A 25,896-nucleotide genomic window follows, 5' to 3' on the forward strand; every position below is an offset into this window, starting at 1 on the left:
GGAGTCCGACATTGTTTTAGTGAAGTTACACACTGACTCAACATTAATTTTAGTGACCTCCGACTGGCGAAGTCGGGAGTCATTAGCGCCGATGTGAGTCAATATACTGTGGATGCGCATGGCTTTCCTAAAATGAATCCTGTTGACCCCCTGACACCTGACCTTTTCACTAGCTCCATCATCAACCCCAAAATTTCCACATTTACACACACACGCTGTGTTTTCATTCCATGTGGGGATTTTACATTGACTTACATTCATTTCCTGTAGACTTATCCTAACCTTAACCTTAACCACTACTTCCCTAACACCTAACCCCTGCCTAACCCCTAACCCCTAACCTTAACCTCATCCTAACCTTAAACCATGTTGCCACCCTAAAATTCAGTGATTTCCTTGTGGGGACTAGGTTCTGGTCCCCACAAGAATGGCCGGGTCCCCACTGTGTGCATGTGTTAACAGGTTTCAGTCCTCATGATGTAAGTAATACAAAGGCACACACACACACTTTCATTTTGCCTCCCTTTCATTCTCTAACACACACAAAAACACACATAAAAATCTAAATCTATGAAAAGATTGCTATGAATTTAACGGAGCACATTCGAGCTCCCCAGAAGACGCATTACAGGAGTTAGATGTTTAGTTCTAAGTGATGTTAAGGTTAGATGTGAATCAGGGCATTTTATAGAACTAAATTCAGATTCAGGGGAAAGTCAAGGCAAAAGTTTTGATTTGATTTGATTTGATTTATTCTTTCAAGCATGTAAAGACAGTTGATATGACAACACACATAATTTTACCCATAATCCATTATCAATTTGCTTATACCTAGTACATGCTTGAATGGAGTAGGAAGAAGTCAGACTTATCCAGTCCTACCCCATGACATCATCTTACCATCATTGGTTTGCAAGCAGTAAATGATTCTCTTCTACACCACACAAGTATTATACTAAAAAAATTATAACAGTGTTACATAATTACATTCTTAAATAATTATCTTCTACACAAGTTGATGCTACAGTTAATGTGGTTTAAACTGTGGGTCAGTCCTCACAAAGAGAAGACAACAGAAGTGTGTGTCTGCGTGTGTGTGTGCACAAGAGGATGATGTTGCATGTGTCACTTCTGTGTTGAAAACTATCCAACCATGCAAAAAAAAAAAAGCAAAACAAACAAAATCCTGCCTTTAAAGAATAGACAAATAAAAATGATTGACCTGAGAATATGGCACACTGATGGTGGCTGGATTGAAGTTGTACATTTTGTGACTAAGAGAGTAGCTGTTGTAACTGGACAAGCTCATGACATCTGATGCAGAAGCCTCAGAAGCTTCCTTATGAAACTTTCGCTCCATGCGTTTGTGATGTTTCTTCTGCATTTTCACACACGCTTTGATTCGCTGCTCAGCATCGCGAAAAGCCTTGTCCTTCAGTTTGCTGACCAGCTTGGGGTTGAGGCCACTCTGCTTGGCAGCAATGGAATCCAGGTAGCGGACACAATCCATATGATTCTTTGTGGCGGCCATGTCCAGCGGTGTGTGGTAGTCATTGTCTAGGCACCATATATTTGCACCGAAGGACACCAAGAAGAAAAGGCAGTTGAGGTGACCGTTGGCAGCTGCCAGGTGGAGCGGTGTGTTGCCCCATATGTCACACTTGTCAGGGTTCCCTCTGTGGGCCATGAGAAATACATCAGGCACAACCTTTAGACTCAGAGAACCTTTTTCAAATTTACAATATAAATTAGATAAATTAGATTTTGGTGGTCAAAAGTCAAAGGTCAAGGTCACTGTGACCTTGCGTTCATCCCATTCTTGGGAACGCGATATGTCAGAAACGTCTTGAGGCAATTTCTTCAAATTTAGCAGAAGTGTCCACTTAGACTTATTGATGAACTGATTAGATTTTGGCGGTCAAAGGTCAAGATCAGTGACTTCACATCTGTCCCATTCCCAAGAATTTCACTGGTGAGCAGAGGGATACAACCACAAAGCAGTATTTCTAGTTTATGTTTTTAGAATCGACCTGCCATCCACAGATTGTTAGTGTCCTTATTTAATAACTTATAGCTGAAACACAACATTGCCTTTTCAGAATATCAACTATAAATCTTCTGTAGACAATTTTTTTAAAGGCTCTGACCAACTGGCAAATAGGATGGTGTATTAAAACTATTCTACATAAAGAGTTTTGTTTGCTACTATGCACAACTACAGTAAAGATATAAGTAATAGTTTTACTTGACTGACAATCCACAACCTGAGAGTTACCACTATTTGTGCTGACTGTTGCCGTCACTGTGTAATATGACCACAGGCTTGCCAGCACCACTGCTAAGCTGTATCTAGTTTCGGTGGAGGCTGAAAAGGCTGTGCCTGACTCAAAAAAGCACAATTGTGCTTGACTGATGATGTCACAGTGAATTCCTCAAGTCAACATGTACAGCAATACAACCGGTCAGATGGTATGAAAACCTGATTTGTAGCTTGCAGATTTAAGCTTCCTTATTTTTCTTTCCCATCATAAGCCAGTTATCCAAATCTATAAAAGCTTTTTATAAAAAAGTTTGTTCAAAATAATATTGCATTAGGCATCTTACTGGCAATCATTAACAGGATTCATTCATGATTGTTTGTGGGTCACCACAACTAAATATTGGTAACACAATTTTAGTTTGAATTTATTAGTATGTATTTGTTTATTTATTTTTGTACCCTATCCCCTGAATTTACATGTTTACTGAACTGAAATGTCTTGTCTCCATCCTCCACTGCTGCCACATACAGGCTGCTGAATATTTCATGCGATGGATGTGAAGCTACTATCAAAGTGCAGATGTATTATTGATGGATTGCGTTGTAGGGTTTTCACAGGGAATGTGTGTCAGATCTGCCAGACACAACCTGGGCAACAATTAGCGAAGTCCCACTCTGATTTCAGACCCCTATCTGGACAGGACTGGATTTAAACAATTAGAAAGAAGCTGCTTCAGGTTCATAAGTTCCTGGAGTTTACAGGAGCAGTTGTCATCAGTGTGCATGATGGACTGTATGTGGCTAACAGCCTAAAAAGTGACAATCAAGCGATGAACAAACAATGGAATTACACTTTAAACTCTGTGCTGGAACAGATGAAGGGACATAAAAAGCCATAAACTGATGGGAAAAAAATAATCAGTAATTAGCTATTCACCATCTAAATTCAGATTATATAATGTGCTTGTTAACGGCTGGCACCATCTAATATGATAGCTTTATGTGTTATAATTTATGTCTGTTCTGGTAAAATGCTGACCACAGTGGTGATAAGTCTGAATACCAATCCCTCCCCTGTTCTTTATCATATTATGGGCTGTTTGTGTCTTCAAATCCTCTGACAGCTTCATGTTACTGCAGGTTGCCCAATGCAATATACTTGCCAAATATAGCACAGTATTGCATCTTTCCCATGACACTGCCGAGCAGCATTAAACTTCTCTTCATTATATCCCTGGGTCTCACGACTTTGGTGCCACAGTGAAACATTATGGCAGCTATTAATGTTTAATTTTAGTATCTACCTCATGTCAATCAGAAGATTATGTTTTCTGCTATCAGTAGAGGAATGCTACTGTGTGTACCTGCCATCTGAATACCTCCAGAGCCTTCCATGGGAAATAGTGAATTTATTATAATCATGTAGCACTGAAAGCCTTGGTTTGCTGCTGGTGTGTTTTAAGAAAAAAATGTTTTTTCTTTTCTCAGTTCTGATATTTTTCATTCAGTAAACATTTATGAATGACGTCTCACTTTTAAAGGAACTTATGGCAATTCTCTCACAAACTTTACTCAACAAAGTGAAAGCATAATAGGCCCAATTTTCTGGCTGGAAAGCAAACCAGGTCAGCCAGAAAAGATGCTGAATGTTGACTATTTCCTCATTTTGCTGATGAAGACCAGCGTGTCTTTACCGATTAGCTGATTTTCTCCACTGCAAATAGTACCATGTATTCATTGTCACTATATAACAAAGATTAATCTGGTTCTTCTGGTAAATATCAGTCTAAAGTGATGTAAAAAGGTTTAATTTAATAAAACGTAAACATCAAACACCAGTGTACAGAGTCATATGATGGTTTGAAATTAGGTAGTATACAGTATAATGACTATCAAATGCTCTAATTTACACAACAGGTTATGATTTTGTAAATACTCAGTGTCCAAAAGCAGAGCATCGGGTGAACTAATCAGCTGACCCCGAACAGTGTCACTTAGCATGGAGGTGTTCAGTTTTACAAACTCAGTAGGCAACTTTGAAAATGACAAACTCTTTTATTATGAAGCATTGGTAATAACTGGTGTACTGGTTAAACTGGCATCACCATAACCTCACTTTCAGTGTTATAAAAACACAGTGAATATTTAACTAACTAAAAGTTTAACTATGAATTTAGAACACTAAACTTCATGTCATTCTAAGATTCTAATATATTATGATGCAAATAAAACCCTGTTCCACACCACAGATAAAAGCCTATTTATTTTTTGTTGCAGCTTTTGCAAAAATACATGTCATCTTTAAATGTGGTGTCTAGCCCAATTTGGACATTTTGAGACATTATAGTAGAACTAAATCATTAAGAAACACACAAATGTGTTATTTGTCTAAAGGTGCTAGCTTTAGACAGGAGCAAAGAGTGAGGTTACTGTGTTGGTAGTGGGCCAGAGCGTTTCCCTAGACTATGTTAAACTCAAATAAATCATTGCTGGACACTGTAGAAGTTGACCTTACAATGTACTGTTGCTCTATTAAGACGAATTTCTAAGGGTTCAGCTGCAAAAAAACAAACAATTTAACTAGTCTGATTATTGAAATATATTTTATTCATTATTGTCTAAGTTTATTTTATGACAAATTTGTATGCAGTAGTTGAATTAAGGTATTTTGCCATGTTCTGCATAAGCTAAACATTTGGAATAATAAGGAAAATTGTAAGATTGTTCACTTTTGCTAAAGAATTTTCTCTATAAATGACTGAAGCTGGACATGTCTGAGTTGTGTTGCATTCTACAGTATGTATTGCGCACACATTGTCTTAGGTCATAAACTTTTACCCACCCCCTCCCCACGATGAGCCGCAGAGCCTCCAGGTTGCCATGATAAGCAGCCCATAAAGTCGGTGTCATGCCATCTTCATCCGGTGCATTGAGATCCTTCCGAGTGGCCTCCTTCAGCAGGTCCAGGTAGCCATCCCGGGCCGCCTTGTGGTACTTGTCATTCATAGTGCACAATCAGTCCACCCTGCTCGACTCCACTCCGTTTCAACAACACTACCACCATCCTCGTCCTGGTCATGTGGCGATGCAGTGCGAACAGACCGGCTAGGATGCCAGGTTGCTCCACCGGTCCCCTAGTCGCTCCTGGTCGGTGTTGGAGCGACAGGCGGAGCGCGTCGCCGGTAACCAGGGACGCTATGATGCGCACAGCGTGGGTAACAGTGCTCCCGGTGGCAGAGGTGGTCCAAAGCCTTTGGTTGTCTGAAGCTGCTAGTCCAAACTTCCACTCAAAACAGACTCTCTAAGGGTAAATAGACGTGGGGTACCTCGGAATGAATGTAGCCACAGATGTTTTTATTTATAGAAATTTTCTATTGGGACTAAAGGAGTGCGAAGTTGACTTTACTGGACTATTCATATTTGTGTCTAGGCCTCTCAGTAATCATTTGAAAAAGACATCATCCTATAGCCCCTATACTGATATAGATCCAGTTGCCTGTTTTATTCTAAGAAGACTGTGTAATGCAATAGTCCTGCAAAAAATCATATCTTGGGTGAAGGTTATAGTGCTCAGTTTTTACTTTACTAACTGCTGAATTCAATTGTATTGTGTTAAACTGCCTTATACTGTTTTTTTATTATTTTGTCCTCCCCATTTATATCAGTCAGCATCCTTTGTATAACCTTTGTATAACACAATACAATTTAAAAGCAGCACACCCTTCAAAATAATCACAAAGCTGAGTCATCACCTCTAAAATAGTTTCAACCAAAACACAACACTATCATCTTCATGTTATTAAAGGTGCAGCGTGCAAGATCTAGAAGGTTTTATTTGCAGAAATAGGCTATAGTATGCATAATTGTGTTTTCATTCATGTGAAATCCAGAAAAAAAAAACATAGCATTTGCTTTAGCTTAGAATGAATCTTTTATCTCTACAAGGAGCTGGTCTCCTATCACAGAGGCTGCCTTGTTGAGCTGCAATGTTTCTTACAGTGGCCCAGAACAGACAAACGACATTAGCTCTAGAGTGTGAATTTCACATTTATGTAGCAGCTTCAATTTGGAGTGATGATTTGGAAATGCTTGGAAGGCAAAGAAGTAACGTTAAAAACAAGACAAAGCCTTGTCGTGAGTTTAAGAACTATAATTTGAAGAAATGGAGGATCATAGTTAAACTTTAACACAAGAAAAAGGAAAACGACATGAATCCCTTTCATCACAGAAACGGTTACACGAAGAAGCGGGATAGACGACATTGCATGACAAGGATAAATATAGGTGTGGCATTTCCCAGATGGAAATCCTTGATGAAGGACAAATAGTTCCAGAATGACGCAAAAGCTGCTTGTTTTCTGCTGGACATGCAATTTAGCCTAACGAGAAAAGTTAATCTAAATGCAAGTTTTTGTTTGATAGCTTTAGCTTGAACATGGCCGGTACTGGGTGACCCACTGCAGTCAAGTGAGCTTTTGCTCGGTCAAGTCATCTGCATTTGATTTCCAAGTGCACAATTTATCTTTCATTTATGGTAATCACTGTGAGGGCTGTTTAGCATGGTGCGTGAGGGGTTTGCTGAACACTGCAATCTTTAACCTTACCCTCAGATGTCACTACATCACACACACTGCACCTTTAAATCTTAAAGCATCTTAAAACTTTCATTTATTTTTGTAAAGTCATTCACCAAGCAGGAATAAATATCTACATATAGACCTAATCATTTACGGTAAGCACACTGAAGTTGTAATGTTAACTTATTCAGGAAATGAGGAGTGAGACATTTGAGAATGTACTGTAAAAGTATTACTAGCGATAGCTCATTGTGAATGACGCATTGGTAAGAGTCAGAGTTACTCTGGTTTCAGTAAACCATTGTTCCCACTTTAAATGTTTGTCTGCATGCACATTTCTTTGGAAATCCTGAGTGATGAAAGAAGGAGTTAATGATAGGATTGTGCAATGAAAAAGTCCCTCTCGTTTCAGGTGACAAGGCTAATCTAAAGTAAGTAGAGTTGCCCAAATAGACAGCATATACTACACCTCATTGGGATAGATAAGATTTAGAGGGTCGCTTCACTGAGCCACAAATAGCATTAAAACAAACAGAACATACTCTTTTTTTAAGCACAGAATCAAAAATTGAGGTGAGTAATGCATGTTATGCCTATTGAGAAAATGCAGATAGTTTGTCCTGATAATTAACATGCAGTTTAGTGTTTCCTAACTTTGTTTAAATGGTTGGCATTACAATGTAGGAGTACAACATGCAAAAAACTGAAAATTCATATATCTGAAAAGAAACTGTTATCTTGTATTAATGAGAAAACACATTTCCTGGAAAGATCTTTTGACCTTTCAGTGAGTAATTTGTGCAAAATACGATGTGTCTGGTAATAATATAACATTGTTTATTGACATTTATGATGCTTTGTACAGTACACCGTAGTGTTGTTGGAGGCATATAAAAGCCAGGACAGCTCAGGCTGCTCATCACAATCACGCAACATCAGGTAGGTGTACAAATATCCTACTACTTTTTCTCCACTTTTAGAAGGTTAGTAAAGCTTGATAAGAGCTATTTTTACATTATTTTACAGCTTATTCAATGCTATTGCTCATTTTATCAGAGGTGCGGTGGGATGGTGTAGATGAAATACCACACATAATCCATGCAAACGTGATTGCAGAATCTTATCAATGCAGCCTTGTTAACATGCATTGGTTGCCAAAATTAGATCCTATCTGTTGATCTAAAACTGCTCTTTTGTGTAGCACCAATAGGTTGACAATGATGTTGATTTTGCGCCGATGGGGAGGTTTTTCTGGGCGGGATCTGTCTTTAAAGGGAGCCAGTGAGTGGGTATAGCTCTTAAATATAATCTGAGACAGAACCAGATGCAAACAACAAACAATTCATTTACAAGTAGATTTCAGGGAGAGAAATCATGTGTTTTGGCACTGCTTGTTCATGTAACTGTGTGACTGATGAAGATCTCTGTGCACCAGGCAGCATGACAGCCAAAAACGAGAAGGTAGAGGACCTACCCAGCAAAACTGAGGTGCCGGGTCCAGCAGGGAGCACACATCAACCCGACCTGAACATCTCTAATGGAATCACGAGCAAGCAGGACCAAAACTGGGGATGGATGCTGTCTGGGGTCATTTGTTTAAACGTTCTGATGCTGGGCAGCGCCTTGGTCAGTGGCAGTGCCCACAACTATGTAGAAATCACAACTACTGACCTGCAAGTTTTTCTTATCATCCTACTACTCCTCACTTCCATCTGGGTGATCTGTTATGTTGTCTACATAGCCAGGAAAGACAATGCTGTTGTTTACAAGGATGGCCACGCTGGACCGATATGGCTCAGGGGTAAGTCATTATTTAGCTGTTTATATATATACAGACCAGTTTAGATTTTTTCAAAAATCCCCTGTTATACATGTTCTTTTCTTTCAGGAGGACTTGTGCTATTTGGATTGTTCACCATTATCATGGACATTTTTAAGATAGCCAGCTATGTGGGCTACCTCCACTGCGATTCGGCTGTTAAAGTTGTTTTCCCTGTGGTGCAACTTGTTTTTATACTTGCACAGGTAAAAATTTCAGCTTATCATAAGGACATACATATATAAACTCTTTATGATTATAAAATATTAAGATAATTATAAAATCATTTCACAGACATACTTTTTGTGGTCTCATGCCAAGGACTGTGTGCAGGTACAAAAGAACCTTACACGGTAGGTGATTCATAGATTTTATTTCTGTTTTTCATCACTAACTGCTTTTGTAATAATATCTGCTGCATTTGCTGTCCAAGAAACTGAGAGTAACCAGACCAGTTGAGCATTACTATATGAAAGTTGATGCCACAACACTTATGACTTTCACTGTCCTGTTTTGCAGACATTGAAATTACAGTAAGATGCAATAGAGCTGAACATATTTTCAATATTTGTACATGTTCAGTATTTTCTCAATTAACTGATTCATGATTTGGTTGATAAAATGTCAGAGTATTGTGATTTTTTTTACTTGGTGGCTGCTGGTTTTAAATGTTGCACACTGAGCACACTGACATTCAAATGTGACATTTACAGGTCACTACCTGATAAAGCAAACCAAGTGTTTTGGCCACTCTTATTGTCTGATGAATGTTTCTTTTTTGCTTCCTTCTCGTTTTTTATTCAGCTGTGGGCTGATGTTCACCCTCTCCGCAAATCTAGTTGTGTGGATGACTGCAGTTACTGAGGAGTCCCTTCACCAAACAAGTACTCCCAACTATGAGGGCAACACCACTAAACTCTCTGGCCGAAGCCTGTACAACAGTAGAGGTAATTAAAGCAGATCAAGCAATCAAAGATACACAAATCAATAAAATAGAAACAACATAACTCTTCCCTCTTTTTGTTGTCTGTCATGTCTTATAGCGAGTTATGGACAAGATCAATGCAACTGCAGCCACACCTCATGTGGCATCTTCAAGGACGCATATTACTACCTGTACCCCTTCAATATCGAGTACAGCCTCTTTGCCTCTGCTATGGCCTATGTCATGTGGAAAAACGTTGGCCGAGTATCAGATCTACACACCCACCACAAACTCAAATTCCGTCTCAAACATGTATTGCTTGGCCCTGCGGTGGGGATTCTCTTAGTGGTGGCAGGTCTGGCAACCTTCGTTGTATATGAGACGGAAATGAGAAGCAACATTAATGATCATAAGAAAGCCATTGTGTTGATGATGCACTTCATCATGAATATAGTCATACTGCTCCTCATGATTGTTGCCACTGTGATTGGCTGTGCTATGTACAAGGTGGACCACAGGGAGCATGTATCAGAGAAGAACCCCACTCGCAACCTGGATGTGGGGCTGCTGGTGGGATCCTCACTGGGACAGTTCATCATTAGCTATTTCTCCATTGTAGCAATGGTTGCAATTGGAGTCAATAATTACCTAAATGGACTCAACCTGACCTGGGGTATCCTGAAGGTGGTTCAGATAGCCTTGCAGAACTATTTCATTATTGAAGGTTTGCATCGAGAGCCCTTCCATGAGGTGGTCCCGGTCACTGTGATTGCAAATCCATACATACTACATCCAGAAAAAGACCTGAGCAGCCTTGAAGCATCAGACATGGACACAAATCCCAGCCCAGTACTCACTGCACACAACCTGCCTGGTCACACATCTGAAACCAAACTGATGTGGAAGAGACGGGTGTTGAAGGAGATCTGCGCATTTCTGCTGCTGGGCAACGTCATAGTGAGTACCATTCTCCCTCACGCCCTCAGTCCCTGTATGAAAATTCACAAAATACTCAAACAGTTCTCTCATGTCTTTCTTTGACAGCTGTGGATCATGCCAGCATTTGGTGCTCGTCCCCAGTTTGACTACGATGCTGAAATTAAATTTTACAAATTCAACATGTGGTCTGCTATTGTCAATATTGGCCTTCCTTTTGCTATCTTTTACCGCATGCACTCTGTTGCCAGTCTGTTTGAGGTTCTTCTGATCTCATAACACTGCTGGAGGACCAAACAGTTTGACATTATAAAGCTGTTTTGTATAAACTGTAATTATATTTCTCTGTTTTTGAAGTAGATATTGACCAACAAACATTGTTACTTTAATGTCCCTTCTTATGTTAGAACCTGTATATTTGAAAATGTTAATGTATTAAATGTATTAATGTATTAGCCCTGCGATGGATTGGCGACCTGTCCAGGGTGTACCCCGCCTTCACCCGATTGCCGGCCGGGATTGGCTCCGGCCCCTCCCGTGACCCCGTTCAGGGATTAAGCAGTAGAAAATGAATGAATGAATGAATGAATGAATAATGTATTAAAAATGTTATTTTCAGAAGTGCAAAAATATAAAGCTGATTTTATATGACTTTTATGATTCTGGTTCTGTATGCACAAAATAAAGGCAAGAGATAAATGCTTTATTGTGCCCCTAATGATGATTATGACTTTTATTTATTTATTCTCAGGCTAAACAATTAGTCAACTGATTAAGTAGTTCACAAATACAAACATTAAAGGGCAACTATTTTGACTATTTATTTATTAGGTTATTTTTCAAGCAAAAACACCAAAAACCTGTTTCACCCTTTAGCCTATGTTTAGACTTTATCTGGCTATTATAAACTAAATATACTTAATTTTTGTTTGAAAACAAACAAACAAACAAAAAAACAAATAAGATATCACCTCAGGTTTTAAGAAATTGAAATGGACATGTTTCATTTTTTGAAAAGAGTGCATATTTATGAAGAAAAGAACCAGCCAATTAATAATTGTAACTCTAATTAACATTTAGATTATTTACATATGCTGTCAATTCAGAAAACTTAGTAAACAAACCCGTAATCAAAACATCTGAGATAACTCACAAATCGTAATACTCTAACATGACAATAATCAAAAGCGACAATTATTTTTTGGCCGGATATGGTAAAGCCTTACTTTTTACTCAGGCAGATTTAAAGGCACACGTCTCGGGGTCCTTACCACACCCGTTTGTTTACAACCACGTCACCAGGAAATACAACTCGAAGTGTCAAAATGAAAATGCTGAGAGAGGTAATCAGTCCTAAATCAAAATTTGTGATCATTTCAAAAAGCGTATTTGTTTACGACACGTTTTAATCGATACTTCATGCACAAACATGCCCGAAATTTTAGATGTAATTTATAAACACTAATCCGTGAACCCGCGTTAATCGTATGTTTTCAGGACTCCCAAGACGCTCCACTTTTTGGTGAAGATAATGATAATATCAGGCAAAAAAAGCCTAATATTAGGTGAGATGTGCTATTTTTGTGTTTATACCTTTTTATGCCAGCTAACTGTAATGTATCGTGATCAAATGTATCGTTTTAATCATAAAGAATAAAGTGATAATTGGTGTTTCAGGCATCCTCTGGCCACATTCTTCCATCTCTTCTTCCGAACAAGTGCCATCTTGGTCTACTTACTGTGTGACATCTTCAGCAGTCGTTTCATTGTGTGTATGGTCACCATTATTCTCCTGCTGTCATGTGACTTCTGGACTGTCAAGGTGAGCATGTGTGTCGAACACAGGACCACTATGGAAATAAATCATCAAGTTTTAGTCATTTACCCACACCTTGTCTATGTTACATGTAGGGATAGCTATTTTTTTAAATTAAATATTAATCTGCAAATTATTTATGAATAATAATTTAGTTTATAAAATAGGCTTTTTCCATTATAATTTTCTAAAGGCTAAGGTTCTGTATTCAGATTAATTGTCAGACCAACAGTCCCAGCTGTACTCAGTTTCAGCACCATCTCATAATGAACATTTAGAAATGAATGTTTTGTATTTTTTCATTATTAATATTATTGTTGTTATTAGGCAGTTAATTTTATGTTCGATTATAAATATTCAATCAATTGGGTAATCATTTTATTCTGTCATTTTTGTTTTTGCATATCAATGTCTCTGATTGAATGAATTTTGTGTTCTTTGTTTTGGGTTTCTGTTTTTTTTTTTTTTTGTGCCCCCCATTTTTCTGAGTATTTGAACAAGTTCACAATGTATACATTGTTTGTGAATAAATGAAATCTAAGTACATACCAGGTTTACCAGGTTTTCATTTGTGGATGGATTTGTCTTTGATTTTTAGAACGTATCTGGCAGATTGTTAGTGGGCCTTCGGTGGTGGAATCAAGTGGACAACAATGGAAAGAACCACTGGGTGTTTGAGTCAAGGAAGGCAAGCAGAAGCCCATCAGTTACATCCAGTGCTGAATCACGGATCTTCTGGCTTGGACTTGTTGTTTGCCCCATCTTCTGGATCATCTTTGTGTTCAGCACCATCTTTTCATTCAAGATTAAATGGCTGGTCAGTCCAGTTTCTGACTCTGAATGTTAGTTTCACTTGTGTCCATCTAAATAGCTGCTAATTTTTGGTGTATGCCTCATTGCTGTTTGTGATTTTGCCCCCACAGGCTGTGGTAATAATGGGCTTGGTTTTGCAATGGGCCAACTTGTATGGTTATGTCAGATGCAAGGTGGGTGGGAATACCAACCTGAGAAACATGGCAAAGAACTACCTTGGTTTCCAGATCTTTAAACAGGTATCTGAAAAGAAATCATATGTTCCTCCTTACATTTTGGTTTTAATGATGTCATGCATTAACATTTCCATTTTTAATATTTTTACTAAAGGCAATGAAGAAAACAGACCGCTGAAAAAGAGAATGAGCGATGACCATCGGCAGTGGGATACCTACATCATATTTACTAAATTCCTGTTGTAAAGGCGCCTGGTCTTCTCTGAAGGTGTAGGGATTTTTGTTATTTCTCTTAAGAGTTTGGTAAAACTGATTTTGTATGTGTTAAGTTTTTCTGCATCTTCAAGTAAAAATGCAATATATTTTCTGAGATTAAATTTCATACAGTTGTTCCAGCAGTGCAGGTAACTGCATCTGTGCATTATACTTGGGAGTTTTTCAAGGTAACTGTGAAATGTAAATTGTCTAACTCTTGCGTGTAAACTGAGTTCACTACCAGACTGTCACAGCCCCTAATGGGCTACGTTATACAGTGTATTGCCAAGAGTTAAGAAGTTAATGTGAAAATGCTCGTTTTCTGAAGGTGATTTGGGTCAACACAGTGCTCTAAATTTATGACAAAGGTTTAAATGTGCTCAACTTCCAGCAGAAATCATTCCAGTTGGCTTGGTTTGAGCCACCAGCTCAGCCCTTCAGGCATCATCTTGTGCTGTGTGCTCTTATGAAAAGGACATTTTGTTAAAAATACTGTGCATATACAGTATAGAGTTGTTACCTCACTGTGGCTGCTAATCAAACCAGGGTTGTGGACAGTTATACTACTGCTTTATGTCTTTTAATCAAACTTTATTTAGTAAAATAAATTGTTATAAATAATAGTAGGATATTGTAGGGGGAATTGCAAGTTTAGGACTTTTAAATTGAAAAGTGCTGCTTCAGAGTGTTTTTTTATATTAAAACAGGTCATTCATCCAGAGCTTCTCTGGGAAATTGTCATGTTTTACAAATAGGACAATAAAGTTATATCATGATTTATGAGCACAACTCTCAATCATCCTATGGGCCCATAGTAAATGAGAGAGAGAGAGAGGAGTGATAGATAGTACTTTATTAATTTTAAATAAGAACATTATAACAAAGTGTTTTTCTGCTGGGTATTAAAAAAACATTATAGGCTAATTCATCTGTAACTCCCCTGCTGATTGCTTCAGGCACACTGGCTAAATTAAATTAGCAGTTTAATTTAACATTAGACTGCTCCTCTTTTCATTATTTTATGTATTTATTTTGTTGTGCTTTGTTTTTGTGAACGTGAACAATGTGTGAAGTAATGAACTCAAGCTGAAGTCGTGCAATTTCATCAGGTCCACGTCGGAATAGTCAGAGTGCAGAAACTCATTAAGTGAAGATAAAGGAGTGCGGTAGGTCACCAACCTGCCTGCAGAGAATGATTTAGACCACTAGGTGGCAGCAAAGGAACATGGCTTCATTTGTCTTCACCTTTAATTTTTTGTTGAAGGAATATGGTTTTGCTTTGTATGCAAATGTCCAAGTTGTACATATAATAGTTTAATAAAGTTTCATACACTATATACATCATGTGACATAATGGAAGTGAAAGAATTTTTTACATTTCTTTGAGTTTCAGAAATGAATTACAAGTACAAACCATAGTGTGACATAGTGAATGTGACATTAAATACATGTAAAAAAAATGTGTATGCTAAGATTTTCATCCATCTTTGTATTAATCTAATATTAAATATTAAAATATAAGTATTTTTATTTAGCACAGTTTAGCTGTTTTAAATTCAATAACATGGAGTTCAGTCTTTTTCAGACAAAAACCTAAAATGATCGGTCTCACATTTATACCACACCATCACACAAGTCATGACACAGATGTACACAAAGCTAAAAGTGAAATAGAAACCAAAGAAGACCTTGTCCACTATGTCGACAAACATCTCTTGTGCCTTCTGTTCCAGTTTCTTGCTCTGGGATACTTCCAGGATGCTGACCACCTTTTTGAGCAATTGCTTGATCTCCTCTGGACCATCCAGCTTGATAACACTGATGTCAGCTTTGATTTCTGTAGCCATTAAAATACCTTTTTTTTTTGTTTATTAAAAATCAAGCCTGTGTTTTCAGCATGTTAAACAATGATGTCTTCCTCACCTTCATCCTTTTTCTTTTCCTTGTGTCTTGTGATATGGGCCATAGGCCAGGAGAAAAAAGTAGTGCGGCCTTCTTTGGACATCCGTGTTAGCACCAAAGACTCCAGCATGCTCACCACTAAGATCACCAGAGAAACACAGAAGTGGATTCCTGCAGCACAAACCAATGGTTAGTGACTCACAATGTGATGGTGCTCGTACAGTGTATTTTGTTGTGCCTTTTGAGTATGTTTGTATGTTTCATGACATGCATGCGAGCTGACTGACGGATGACCGGGCTGCACTGGGAGTCTCCTGGGAGCTCATCATTGAGGATGCCAAGGAACATGGTGAAGCTGAGCACCAGAGTGACTTTAAAACCGTTGCGTTCGCCGCCTCCCACTGGCAGGGCAAAGCTGACCATGTCAGCCAGGACGAGAAGAAAACTGGGCAGCAGTAATGTGATGAAGGGGTTGCCATATTTCAGGCTAAGTGACACCTGAGGAGTATGGATCACACATTTTCATGGTTGTAGAAGGATTTCCTTTTTGCTGCAGCCCAGTCTGAAATCTGAAATTTTTTTTGTGTCCCACCCAAAACTTTAAACACAAGTCTGATCAACACGTGATACTGTATTTTTATTACATAAACAGAACAGTTTCTTTGTTTCGTTCTTTTTAAAATGTATGCATTTAATCAGAAATATTTTATGGACATTTCAAGTTTAATCGCAAAATTGAAAGTTAAATACACTTTTTAGTCATATATTGTATAATGACCTCTGACGGACCACCTGCAGTAGCGTTACAGCCCACCAGGGGTCGCGGGCCACACTTTGGAATACAATGGCATACAAAATTTTCTACTTCTGTCTTATGCAAACTGGTGGCAACTTAAGTGTAAAACCTGAATGTTGTCTTTATTTTACAACTTTATTTACAGCATGTCCAATAGCATCTGTCTTGACTAACAATGACCAGCATATTGTATACAGCATATGTTTATAAAAAACAACAACAAAGAGTAAGGTATTGTTGGTTAAGGCTACAGTATGTAACTTGCTTTCAACTATTTTTATAGAAATATGCTCCAAAACTTGCCTTAATGTGGAGAGGTGCTGTGGAAGCCTCCTGTGACCTACACCCACAGGCAGCAGTGCAGAGATAATAGTTTCTAAAAGGCTTTGAGCAGGATTGGCCTCTCTAAGCATTCATAGATTTTCAGTTATTTCAGCTTGATCAGTAAGTTTTGTTGCATTCTCATTTGTTGTAATTTCATAATGACAAATATGTGAAGAGCTGGGCAGAGCGTGGTGGAGTGTATCAGATTGTAGTAGAGCACAGTGGAGCAGGGAGAGGGAGCGCTGGGGGGAGCAGAATGGGTTGATCTGGACTTTCATGCTAGCTGAGCAGAATGAATGTTCTAACAGTGAAACACAGGCCTGCAGTGCAGCTGTGTCCCAGAAACGGAGTCACGCAAATATACCACAGTAAGTCTATAAATGACTATGTGACAAAGAAAAGTGCAAAGCTCACACTTTGGTAATTTTGCACAAAACATGACTGAAATGAAAAATAGTGGCAGATAAAATTTTTGTTTTAACAATTAAGTGACTAAATGTTTTATTTTTAACTCAATCAGACATATTCCAATCTGCAGGAATTTGGTAAATAATTACTGAAATGACTATCTCCTCATGTTTGGTAACTTACCAGGATGTATGTGTGTTGATTTCCCTTTGACTCGAAGGACACATTGGTAGTTTTCCAGTCTCCCTGGGAACCACCATTCAACCGCAAATCACCAAATACCAGCTGTGTACCACATCCTGAAGGAAATCAGGTATTTTGCATTTAGGACATAGTATTTATGCTCCTTTCACACTAAATGACACAATAATATTATGACAATGCAAAAATAAATAGGACAGTTTTTCTAAATTTAAAATTCACAAAACCTGTCATGACCAAGGACAATAAGAGTTGACACATGTTCAAAATGCTGAAAATAAGCCAGGAAAAGCCAGTTTGCCGTAAACCTTGGATTAATATTTGTATAACTGAATTGCTGAGGTTACCGTCAAAGGACCATGATTCGACTGCGACGGGACAACTATCATCAGCGAAGGGATAGTTGAACATGTTGACTTCACAGTCCACCTCCGTAGTAACCAACACAGTGTGCCTCAGGGTGCCGTTACTGTATACCAGCAGGTCCTTAGAGCCGTCCTCTATAGAGGTTTGTAGTCTACACACATAAGACACATCAGATGTTTCAAAAGAATTTCAAGAAATCCATGAATTGAGTTAGTGCTAATAACTGTAAGCTCTTATGTCATGTAACTGACTTACCCATTGGCTATTTGGAGCTCTGGGGTCCAGACATTGCCTGCTGGCAGAACCACCTCATCATAATTATAAACTGATGTGTTCCAACTCATCTCAGGGTCATTCCATATCTGCGGTTTGAAATCAAAATTATTGTGATTGAAACACTTTTGTTGTTGTTGTTAATTTAAGAGTAAAGTAAGTAACTTACAAGTGTGGCTTTCATATAACTTGTTAGGAGGAGCTGCTTTGTGCTCTGTTAAAATTAATAGCAAGCAAAACATTAATGCACAATTAAAGACAATTCATTTTAATAATTGAAATGATAAAAGTTCTGAGAGATCTCAGTTACCTCCTTCATAAAATGTAAAAGCCAATACTTACAACTGACAGTGTTTGGTACTCAATGACTGGCACATATATCGTATGATTGCAGTTTTGGTACTGCGGTTGAGATGAAATGTTTTTATTTATCAGCATTTCAGCCAGACATCTGCGACTTGTGCAGGTGGAGTCATCAGATCTACATCCTTAAATTGGAGACAAATGTGAAACGAAGCTCGGAGTATTTTCATAAACACTCACATAGTCAACAACATCTTAAATCATTGTTTTGTGAGATAAGTTACACTTACCTATTGTTAGAAAACCCAGTAAGAACACAAACCTCCCCAGACTGTGGGCAAAAAATCTTAACTTTTTTGAATGCATCATCACAGGAATCTGACTATTCATCTTCTGTTATGACTAATAACTGTATTGTACGTCGACCAGCAGCTGTGTCGGTTTGTCACCCTCCCTGTCTCCTGTCCTTTCTTTATCTTTTCAGCCTGACATAACACTTAAATAGGTCAGCTGTCTGTGACGAACAAGCATATATTCACAACACTCCTCATCCTGTGTGGGGAAACAAGATAATATGACTGGCCAACAACAATATGTAAGAATACCTTTCCGTGATCAATTAAACAGAGCTCAGCTTGATTTGGTCTGTTTACCTGCCAGTAGGTGCAGGTACCTCCAGCTGCTGTTTCTCTTTATGACTGGCTATGCTGCTTTGCATTACAATGTGACTATGGCTTTTAAGCACACCAGTGAGCTGAATCAGGCAATAATGGAGATGATTAGGTGAAAGAAACAGCGCTGCCAATCATATGGAGGACAAAGACTTGCGTGCCTTCTCAGAGACCAGCTATGGAAAACAACCCTTTACAGCTGGGTCATTTCTCATTTTTGCCATTTGCACAAACAATTTCATTCGTGAGATTATAAGGTGATTGCTAATTAAAATCTGCTCATAAACTAAAACTGCACTGCTTGCACAATATACTCTATACATATTTTATGCATTCATGCAATTTATATGAGTGAGGATATTTCTAAAATATGGTGGCGATCAGGTGAACAGACAAGGAAAATGACAGATAGATGCTTAAACCAGATGTTCCCATGTCTCCAATGAAGTTAGGTGCATAAAACAATTTTAAAATTATTTTCAGATTTTCATGCATGCGTTGATAACCATATCCATCTTGCATCATGGACCATTAAGTCTTTTATATTGATTACTTTGCATTTTTTCATGCCTGATCAGCCCAGTTATTATCAGTCCCAGCTGAGGTTAGCACACTCTGGTCCACAGCTTATCAGGAAAGTTATTGTTTCACATGCTGCCACCTTATCCTCACCCCTCATCCTGCTTGTTACTGTGTGTGACTCTTATCTGTCAGAGAAATGTTTCTTATCTCTGTCTTCACACATCAGCTTCAAAAGCCAATACACGTTAAATCACGTAGGGGGTTGGGCAGCGTTGATGGTGTCCTATTATTAAAAAGAGAACAAGGTTGATTTGTATCTGCACCTGATGGAGCAAAGGTTCATTTTCATTGTCCAACAAATTCCAAGTGAACTAGCTCTTTCTCCATTTCTATATACAGTACATAGCTGAAATACAACCTACTGCTTTTTTTTCCCCATTTGTGGAAAATTCTATTCCATCACTTTACACAGTCAGAGGGTATTAGTTGCTTTTTACCTGAGAAACCTCTAAAATATTCCAGTTTGTCCAATAAGGTTTGAGAGGGAAGTGGTTGCTGTAAGATAATAGCAAAACAGGCCTTTTCCTCAGGACCTGGCCAGCCCCCGTCACTTTGTAACCAGCTGACCTCCAACTGGAGCAGCACATCAGCTAATTCCTGGCAGAATCGATGGGCCTATGTTACACCTGGCAAACTCTCTATCCGCTCGGTAAGTTTAACATTGTAACTCTTTTCTTTTTATCAGCTCTGGATGTTTATTAAAGTGATAGTTAAAGAAATAAACAAGAACCATGTCAGCAATAGCACTTTTCATTTCTATGATGACAAAAAAATGAGAGCAGTTTGTTTCGATGGTACATTTTGCTACTGTACTAGCTACTACATGGTAAGAATCGAAGGTCAAACTTTATTTTTTGCAAAGCATTTACAAATGTAGCTAAAATAATAAATTCTACAGAATAGATCTTAGCAGAATTAAGCCAATCAGAACAGAAAAAAGTTGCATGAAGTTATAATGAATGACATCTTAAGGAAACTCTTTTTATTAGTCATGGGCTCAAATGATCTTTTCTGTATATTCAGTAAGAACACCGTGTTTCAATACTAACTGGAGGCAAAAAAAAAAAAAAATCATGACATTCAATTTTGAACTGAGACTCAAGGTTATTTGTTCGATGTGCTTTGACATAGCACACATTAGAGTTTCTGTATCTCCTGGTGTGTTTACATGCAGCACCTCACAGAAGGATTTAAATAATAAATGAAATGGGTAAATACATATAAACCATTAAAAATGACATAAAACTAGCAGAAATAAAATGGTAAGTGAAAAAGCTAAACTATGCAATTAAGCAAGGAAAGAGAAACAAACAATCATGTTAGACATATAGCAGTAAAGTTGTTATACATACAAAATAAGACCATGTTTTTATAATATGAGCCATTTTCTGTAATGTACCCTGCTCACCTTGTGACTCTGTACCATAAAAGTGCTGGCAGGTGGCCAAGGGGGGCTGACTTATGGTGGTAAGATGAAGCTTTAAAACCCACTTAGTGCGTTCGTTTATGCGACTGCTTTTTAGCTGTGACAAAGTATTGAAGTGCAGAATAAGAAGCTGGTAAAAATGTCATGACTTTGGTGTATTTTATGTGTTACTGAAAAAATAAAGGTGATGTGGTTAAACTTTGACGTTTGCGGTCACATTTGGAGGTGGAAGCTATTTGAGGTGGTTGGGGGATAATAATTTACCTTCATAATAATAAAAATAGGTTAGTAACTGCACCACACTGAGGTCAAAGTTTTGCTTGATTAACTGAAACATAAGACCGGTGGAGTACAGACACCGATCACAGTATATAAACATTTTCACAACAACCGTGATTAGAAATAGTTTTGTCTGTACAGTTTCACAGCTGCTTGGGATAGAAACAGACAAATCTTTAATGGATTTTAATACAAATTATGATGTATTGTTTTTTTTTCCTCACCAATACTGTACAGTATTTCATTTCTGTACTGTTGTCGAAAGGCTGAGCTCTATTTCCTGATTCCCTGCCACTGGATTTCTTGATTCCCACATCTGGAACAGGCTTTGCTAAAACTCAGAAATGAAGAGATAAGCCAAAAAGATTAGAAAGAGGCTCTTGCCCCATCTGAAAAAGAAGATTCCCCTGACACAAAGCTGTGGTTAAGCTTGTCAGATGGTCATGGCCAAAACTATGTACCATTGTGGACTGGGATCAATACCTGAACAAGTTCCAGACTGAAAGTCTTGTTTATCAGTGTAAGGTTTGAAGAGGCTCGAAGAGACAAAAGGTTTTTTCTTAAATCCAGGAGGAACATGGACAGTGAAGGGTAACACTGGGTAAATTGCACCTTTAAGATTAATGGGTCCAGTAAATAAACTAGAATTACAATGATTCATTTCAACATGTTGGTTATGTATTTAATAACACAATAAAGACACAATACAGGCTGTAGTATTGAAAAACCTGGGGAAAAGCTCTCTACAGGTCTGTGCAGCATCACAAACTAAATATTAATCTCAACACAACACAAACAGAATTTAATACAAAGAAACAAAAAAAGAGAAAAACAGCAATAACAAACTAAATCTTTCAAAAACGGCCTAGCCATCGAGACAATATACCCAACTTATAAGAATCTGAATGAGTCACCTGAAACAAGCATGCGATCGTTTACTCTATATGAATATGATAAACATGGTATCACCTAAACAACCCATACAAATAATTAGCTAAACTGACCTGTTTAATATGTTGCATAGTTATGGCCTGTGTATGTGCTTAGCTTACAGTGCAATTAATTTGACATTAATTTGAACTTTTAGTTTCCAAAACTGTGCTTGTTTCTTTTACAAAGAGTGGTCCCAACTGTAATTTATGCACAAGCTTGAATACACTGAGCATTTGAAAAGTTAAACAGCTCTTATCCCATGAAAAAGAGGTTTTACTGGGGAAAAAGGCCTCCACATGACTGCATTTGGTTATAATGTGGACATTAAAATGAGCTTTTCCTACGGTTGATTTGGATAGACTCTAATGGAACTTCAGGTAAATAATCAGCCAGTAAGAAGCTCGTGTTCTTTAAGTACATTTTTCACACCCAGAGCTGGGCACTGCTCAGATCATTTGCAGCTGAAGGCCTGAGGCACAGGGCGACCTAAGCCACCTGCTCAAACATGAGGGGTTTACTCAACAAATTTGTGTGAGAGCTTTTTCACATTTTAGTCACATCTAATGAGTAACCTGCTGTTCCACCTGTCCATGGTGCATCATCATGATATTCAGCTTGAAAATGTCATAATGTGCATTTTTCATGTCATCTCTGTTTTTTGTACAGGAGACTGAAACATAGCCCTGAACAAAATGAGCACAGATAGAGACGAGCAGATTGTCATTGATACATACTACACCACGGTCCACACTCTGGGTAGGCATAATGGAAGTGAGGGCAGACTGCTTCGCTACATGCAGAAAGATGGCCGGTTTCCGGTGGTTTTCCAGAAGGCCCCTGGATCCTGGAGCCTGTACCTGATGGATTTCTTCACCACTCTTGTAGAGATCCGCTGGAGGGTGATGCTTCTCATCTTTTCCCTCTCTTACATCCTCTCTTGGATCTTTTTTGGTCTTATTTATTGGCTTATTGCATATGTGCATGAAGATGCTGACAATGTAGGTAATGAACCCTGTGTGCACAATGCGAGGGGCTTTACTGGAACCTTTTTGTTCTCACTGGAGACCCAGTCAACTATTGGCTATGGCTTCAGGGGGATGTCAGACAAGTGCATCGTTGCCATTATTGTTGTGACAGTTCAAGATTTATTTAGCTGCATCCTTGACACCATTGTCATCGGTATTGTAGCTGCTAAAATGGCATCTGCTCGTAAGAGAGCTCAAACAGTGGGTTTTAGCAGCTGTGCAGTGGTCAACCTGCGAAACAGAGTTCTGTGTCTGTCATGGCGCCTTGGAGACTTCAGAGGCAACCACATCCTGGAGGGGGTCACCAAGGCCCAGTTAGTCCACTATGTGAAAGGGCCACTGGGGTCTATTGAGATGTCCTACCAGGACTTGGAGCTCCAAAACCCAGACATTGTCCTCGCCACACCAACCACTATTATTCACAAGCTGGAGCCTAGCAGCCCCCTGTACAGCCTGGGCCCTGACAGCCTGCTTAAGGACAACTTTGAACTGGTGGTGTCTTTCACCTAAACTGGAGACTCCACCGGTATGCTCCACCAGACACGTGCCTCCTACACACCAGCAGACATCCGCTGGGGTGAGCGCTTCCAGGACATGTTGAAACTGGGCAAGAAGAGCTACATGGTGGACTACGCTCTGTTCAGTGAAACCATGTGGGTGCCAGTGCCCCTGCTCAGTGCACAGGACTATGACAGAGGGAAATGTCCTGAAGAGGCCAGTCAGCCCCACGGTCCACTCCTGTCATCACTCAGGAGAAATGGACACATTTGCCATGTGAATACTGAAGTCACTGAAGAGATACTGCAGCAAACATATCTGTGACTTAAACAACCAAAGATTTAAAATATAACTTATAGTGAGCTGTTCCCATAAGGCTTCTTAATAAAATGGTATAAGATGTGCACTTGTAAATATATTTACATGTGGCTCATAACTTATATTATGCTTTATATGAACAAAATGAATCACATTTAAATAAAAACCAAGCCATTTAAAAGTCATCTCCTTGGATACTTCAGAAGTTTTTATTCTCACATGAAATAGGAATAATATCTTCTGAGTCCTGATGGCAGCTGATTGAAGCTCTACACTGCCACCTTGTGTTCACTGACTACAATCTAAACTATTCCAGCAGTGATCGTTTTAGAAAGCAGAAGCTTTCACACAACCCAATGCATGTGTTTCATTTTTAGGCAAAAGAACAAACACTTAGTCTCGTGACAAGTACTGTACATTTCTAATTCTAGCAAATTAATTTCCGAATTTGACTCATTTCACAAATTGAATGAAGTTTTATGGAAACTCTGGAGACAAATTGACACTTCTTTCCAGTTTTTAACGTCACGTTTTCAGCGTCTCTTTGAGAAAAAGGGTTTTCATCCCTTCTGTCTTCAGCTCCAACAGACAACAGAAGCCTCCATGTGGGATCAAACAGGCGCTGCAACTTTCCATTGGCCGTCGCTGCGAGGGGGGCGGGGACATGCGCACACAACTTTAAAGTCTGGCTGTCTACCCACAAATACCTTCTTCTCTGTTGCTGGAGAGGGGTTATGGCAGAATTTAAAGCAACAGACGAGAAACGAATAGAGCGCGATAAAAGATCCGCAAGGATAAAAGAGAGGAAGTGCGCATATCTGGAGCATATGGGACTTAGTGCAATAGGAAGACGTCACGTTTGCAATGCACGGACCAACAGGTAGGTGGGACAAAAACATTTTAATTCATGTATAAGACTGGTGTGGCGTGACAAATGCAGTCTGCAGTAACTGATCTGTACAAAATGTTAAACTGCATGCTGTCCTGTAATTCCAAATAAAATTAACGATGAAATTAATTAACGATGAAACGTTCTTCCAGATTCGCGTTTCTTTAAAAACATAATATCAATTAATTATTATTATCATATACTAATTATTATTATTATTCTTTATTATCGTTGTTTTTTTGGGAACTGGAGACAGCAGGCTGTGGACTGTATGATCTACATCGTCCCTGTCCTTGATTTGAACTAATGTTACCTGTGCATGAGCTGACTTTGGTGACTTCACTGAATCCTGTAAAGTAACCTGTTACAATGTTAGAGATATACAACAATAAAAAAAATGATTTGCTTAAACTACATACACTATTTAAAATAACCAATGTTATGAGCTTATAACTAAATGTTACCATGTGCTGAATTGTTGACCATATATAGTTATTGATTTGTGTAATGAAAAAATAAAAACTTTATGTAACCAGTTTCCGTTTGCCTCTGCTGTTGGCTCAGTATGCAAACCAACTATCCCAGGGTCTGTCACCACATACCAACCTGTAGTAAGTGAGTAGAGCTCAGCAGAAAGGAGCCAACAAGCAGTGACAATGAAGAGAATGACTTCAGTGTGTGATTCGTTCAGTGCCAGTACTTCTGCAAAGCAAAAGTTTACATGTGCTTCAGTAACCGGGTTACAATCGGCTTTCTTGAGTAACCTGATTTCCTAACTGTCATGCAAACAGGAAACCCGGTTTCCGTAATCGGGGTCAGGGATTAGGGAAACCTGATTTCCCCTGGTAGATTTCTACGCGTATGTATTAGGGTTTATCTACTGTATAGGTTCTTAAGCGTGTACTGTGTTAGATAAAAGTATCAAAGTATCACACAAAAACCCTCTCAACCATCTTTCTGTTGGACAAACAAGGTGTCCTCTTCATATTTAACATGTAGTATGGACCCCTACTGCATATACATGTAGTTTTATAAAAGCAGTTGTTTCATTGCCTCAGGAAACCAAAATGCTCAGGTAAAGAACAAGTGGGATAAAAGATTATGAACTGCCAACATCCTCACTGG

The 25,896-nt window shown here is 38.6% G+C and overlaps 5 protein-coding genes across 6 annotated transcripts in view; 3 read left to right on the plus strand and 2 right to left on the minus strand.

Annotated features, from left to right (window-relative positions):
* The window catches only part of ush1ga (Usher syndrome 1Ga (autosomal recessive)), an 11,063-nt gene extending 5,581 nt beyond the window's left edge, over positions 1-5,482 (minus strand). The window contains 2 exon segments of the mRNA XM_020620976.1: positions 1,223-1,676; positions 5,103-5,482. Of these exon segments, the coding sequence (XP_020476632.1) occupies positions 1,223-1,676; positions 5,103-5,266 (618 nt within the window). The 5' untranslated portion in view covers positions 5,267-5,482.
* Positions 5,483-7,704: 2,222 nt separating this feature from the next.
* Positions 7,705-10,925, plus strand: otop2 (otopetrin 2). Of its 2 annotated transcripts, XM_020620983.1 has the most exons (7): positions 7,705-7,776; positions 8,273-8,638; positions 8,726-8,862; positions 8,951-9,009; positions 9,461-9,603; positions 9,700-10,538; positions 10,626-10,925. In XM_020620983.1, exons 2-7 carry the CDS (start codon positions 8,278-8,280, stop codon positions 10,794-10,796), a joined length of 1,710 nt encoding a protein of 569 aa, XP_020476639.1. In that variant the 5' UTR covers positions 7,705-7,776; positions 8,273-8,277; the 3' UTR covers positions 10,797-10,925. The 2 variants fall into 2 exon arrangements, with proteins under 2 accessions (XP_020476639.1, XP_020476638.1); XM_020620982.1 differs by lacking the exon at positions 7,705-7,776 and having other exon boundaries at positions 8,090-8,638.
* An 842-nt stretch (positions 10,926-11,767) lies between these two features.
* On the plus strand, positions 11,768-14,084 carry LOC109972239 (Golgi apparatus membrane protein TVP23 homolog B). Its single transcript, XM_020620967.1, has 6 exons — positions 11,768-11,860; positions 12,015-12,082; positions 12,195-12,339; positions 12,932-13,150; positions 13,257-13,385; positions 13,477-14,084. Exons 1-6 carry the CDS (start codon positions 11,843-11,845, stop codon positions 13,498-13,500), a joined length of 603 nt encoding a protein of 200 aa, XP_020476623.1. The 5' UTR covers positions 11,768-11,842; the 3' UTR covers positions 13,501-14,084.
* Positions 14,085-15,677: 1,593 nt separating this feature from the next.
* On the minus strand, positions 15,678-18,981 carry LOC109972258 (5-hydroxytryptamine receptor 3A-like). Its single transcript, XM_020620986.1, has 6 exons — positions 18,190-18,981; positions 18,017-18,061; positions 17,830-17,936; positions 17,556-17,725; positions 17,191-17,306; positions 15,678-15,977 (listed from the first exon to the last, which is right to left on the minus strand). The coding sequence occupies exons 1-6, from the start codon at positions 18,283-18,285 to the stop codon at positions 15,678-15,680; spliced, it is 834 nt and encodes a 277-aa protein (XP_020476642.1). The 5' UTR covers positions 18,286-18,981.
* A 209-nt stretch (positions 18,982-19,190) lies between these two features.
* LOC109972231 (inward rectifier potassium channel 16-like) lies at positions 19,191-24,765 on the plus strand. Its single transcript, XM_020620950.1, is given in 2 exon segments — positions 19,191-20,052; positions 22,708-24,765. A coding segment is annotated over 1 exon segment (1,155 nt). The 5' UTR covers positions 19,191-20,052; positions 22,708-22,733; the 3' UTR covers positions 23,889-24,765.
* The last annotated feature ends 1,131 nt before the right edge of the window (positions 24,766-25,896 follow it).

This window comes from Monopterus albus, unplaced genomic scaffold, assembly GCF_001952655.1.
Source record: "Monopterus albus unplaced genomic scaffold, M_albus_1.0 scaffold251.1, whole genome shotgun sequence".
Lineage (NCBI taxonomy): Eukaryota > Metazoa > Chordata > Actinopteri > Synbranchiformes > Synbranchidae > Monopterus > Monopterus albus.

Coding starts and splice junctions, on each gene's coding strand:
- LOC109972239 (XM_020620967.1), top strand. Junction 13,151..13,256: donor CATTCAAGATTAAATGGCTG/GTCAGTCCAGTT, acceptor TTGCCCCCACAG/GCTGTGGTAATAATGGGCTT. Junction 13,386..13,476: donor GTTTCCAGATCTTTAAACAG/GTATCTGAAAAG, acceptor TTTTTACTAAAG/GCAATGAAGAAAACAGACCG.
- LOC109972258 (XM_020620986.1), bottom strand. CDS start 18,285: ATGCTGATAAATAAAAACATTTCATCTCAACCGCAGTACCAAAACTGC. Junction 17,726..17,829: donor GAGCTCCAAATAGCCAATGG/GTAAGTCAGTTA, acceptor TTATGTGTGTAG/ACTACAAACCTCTATAGAGG. Junction 17,307..17,555: donor CGAATCATGGTCCTTTGACG/GTAACCTCAGCA, acceptor GATTTCCTTCAG/GATGTGGTACACAGCTGGTA.
- otop2 (XM_020620982.1), top strand. CDS start 8,212: ATGTGTTTTGGCACTGCTTGTTCATGTAACTGTGTGACTGATGAAGAT. Junction 8,863..8,950: donor TTGTTTTTATACTTGCACAG/GTAAAAATTTCA, acceptor ATCATTTCACAG/ACATACTTTTTGTGGTCTCA. Junction 10,539..10,625: donor TGCTGCTGGGCAACGTCATA/GTGAGTACCATT, acceptor TTTCTTTGACAG/CTGTGGATCATGCCAGCATT.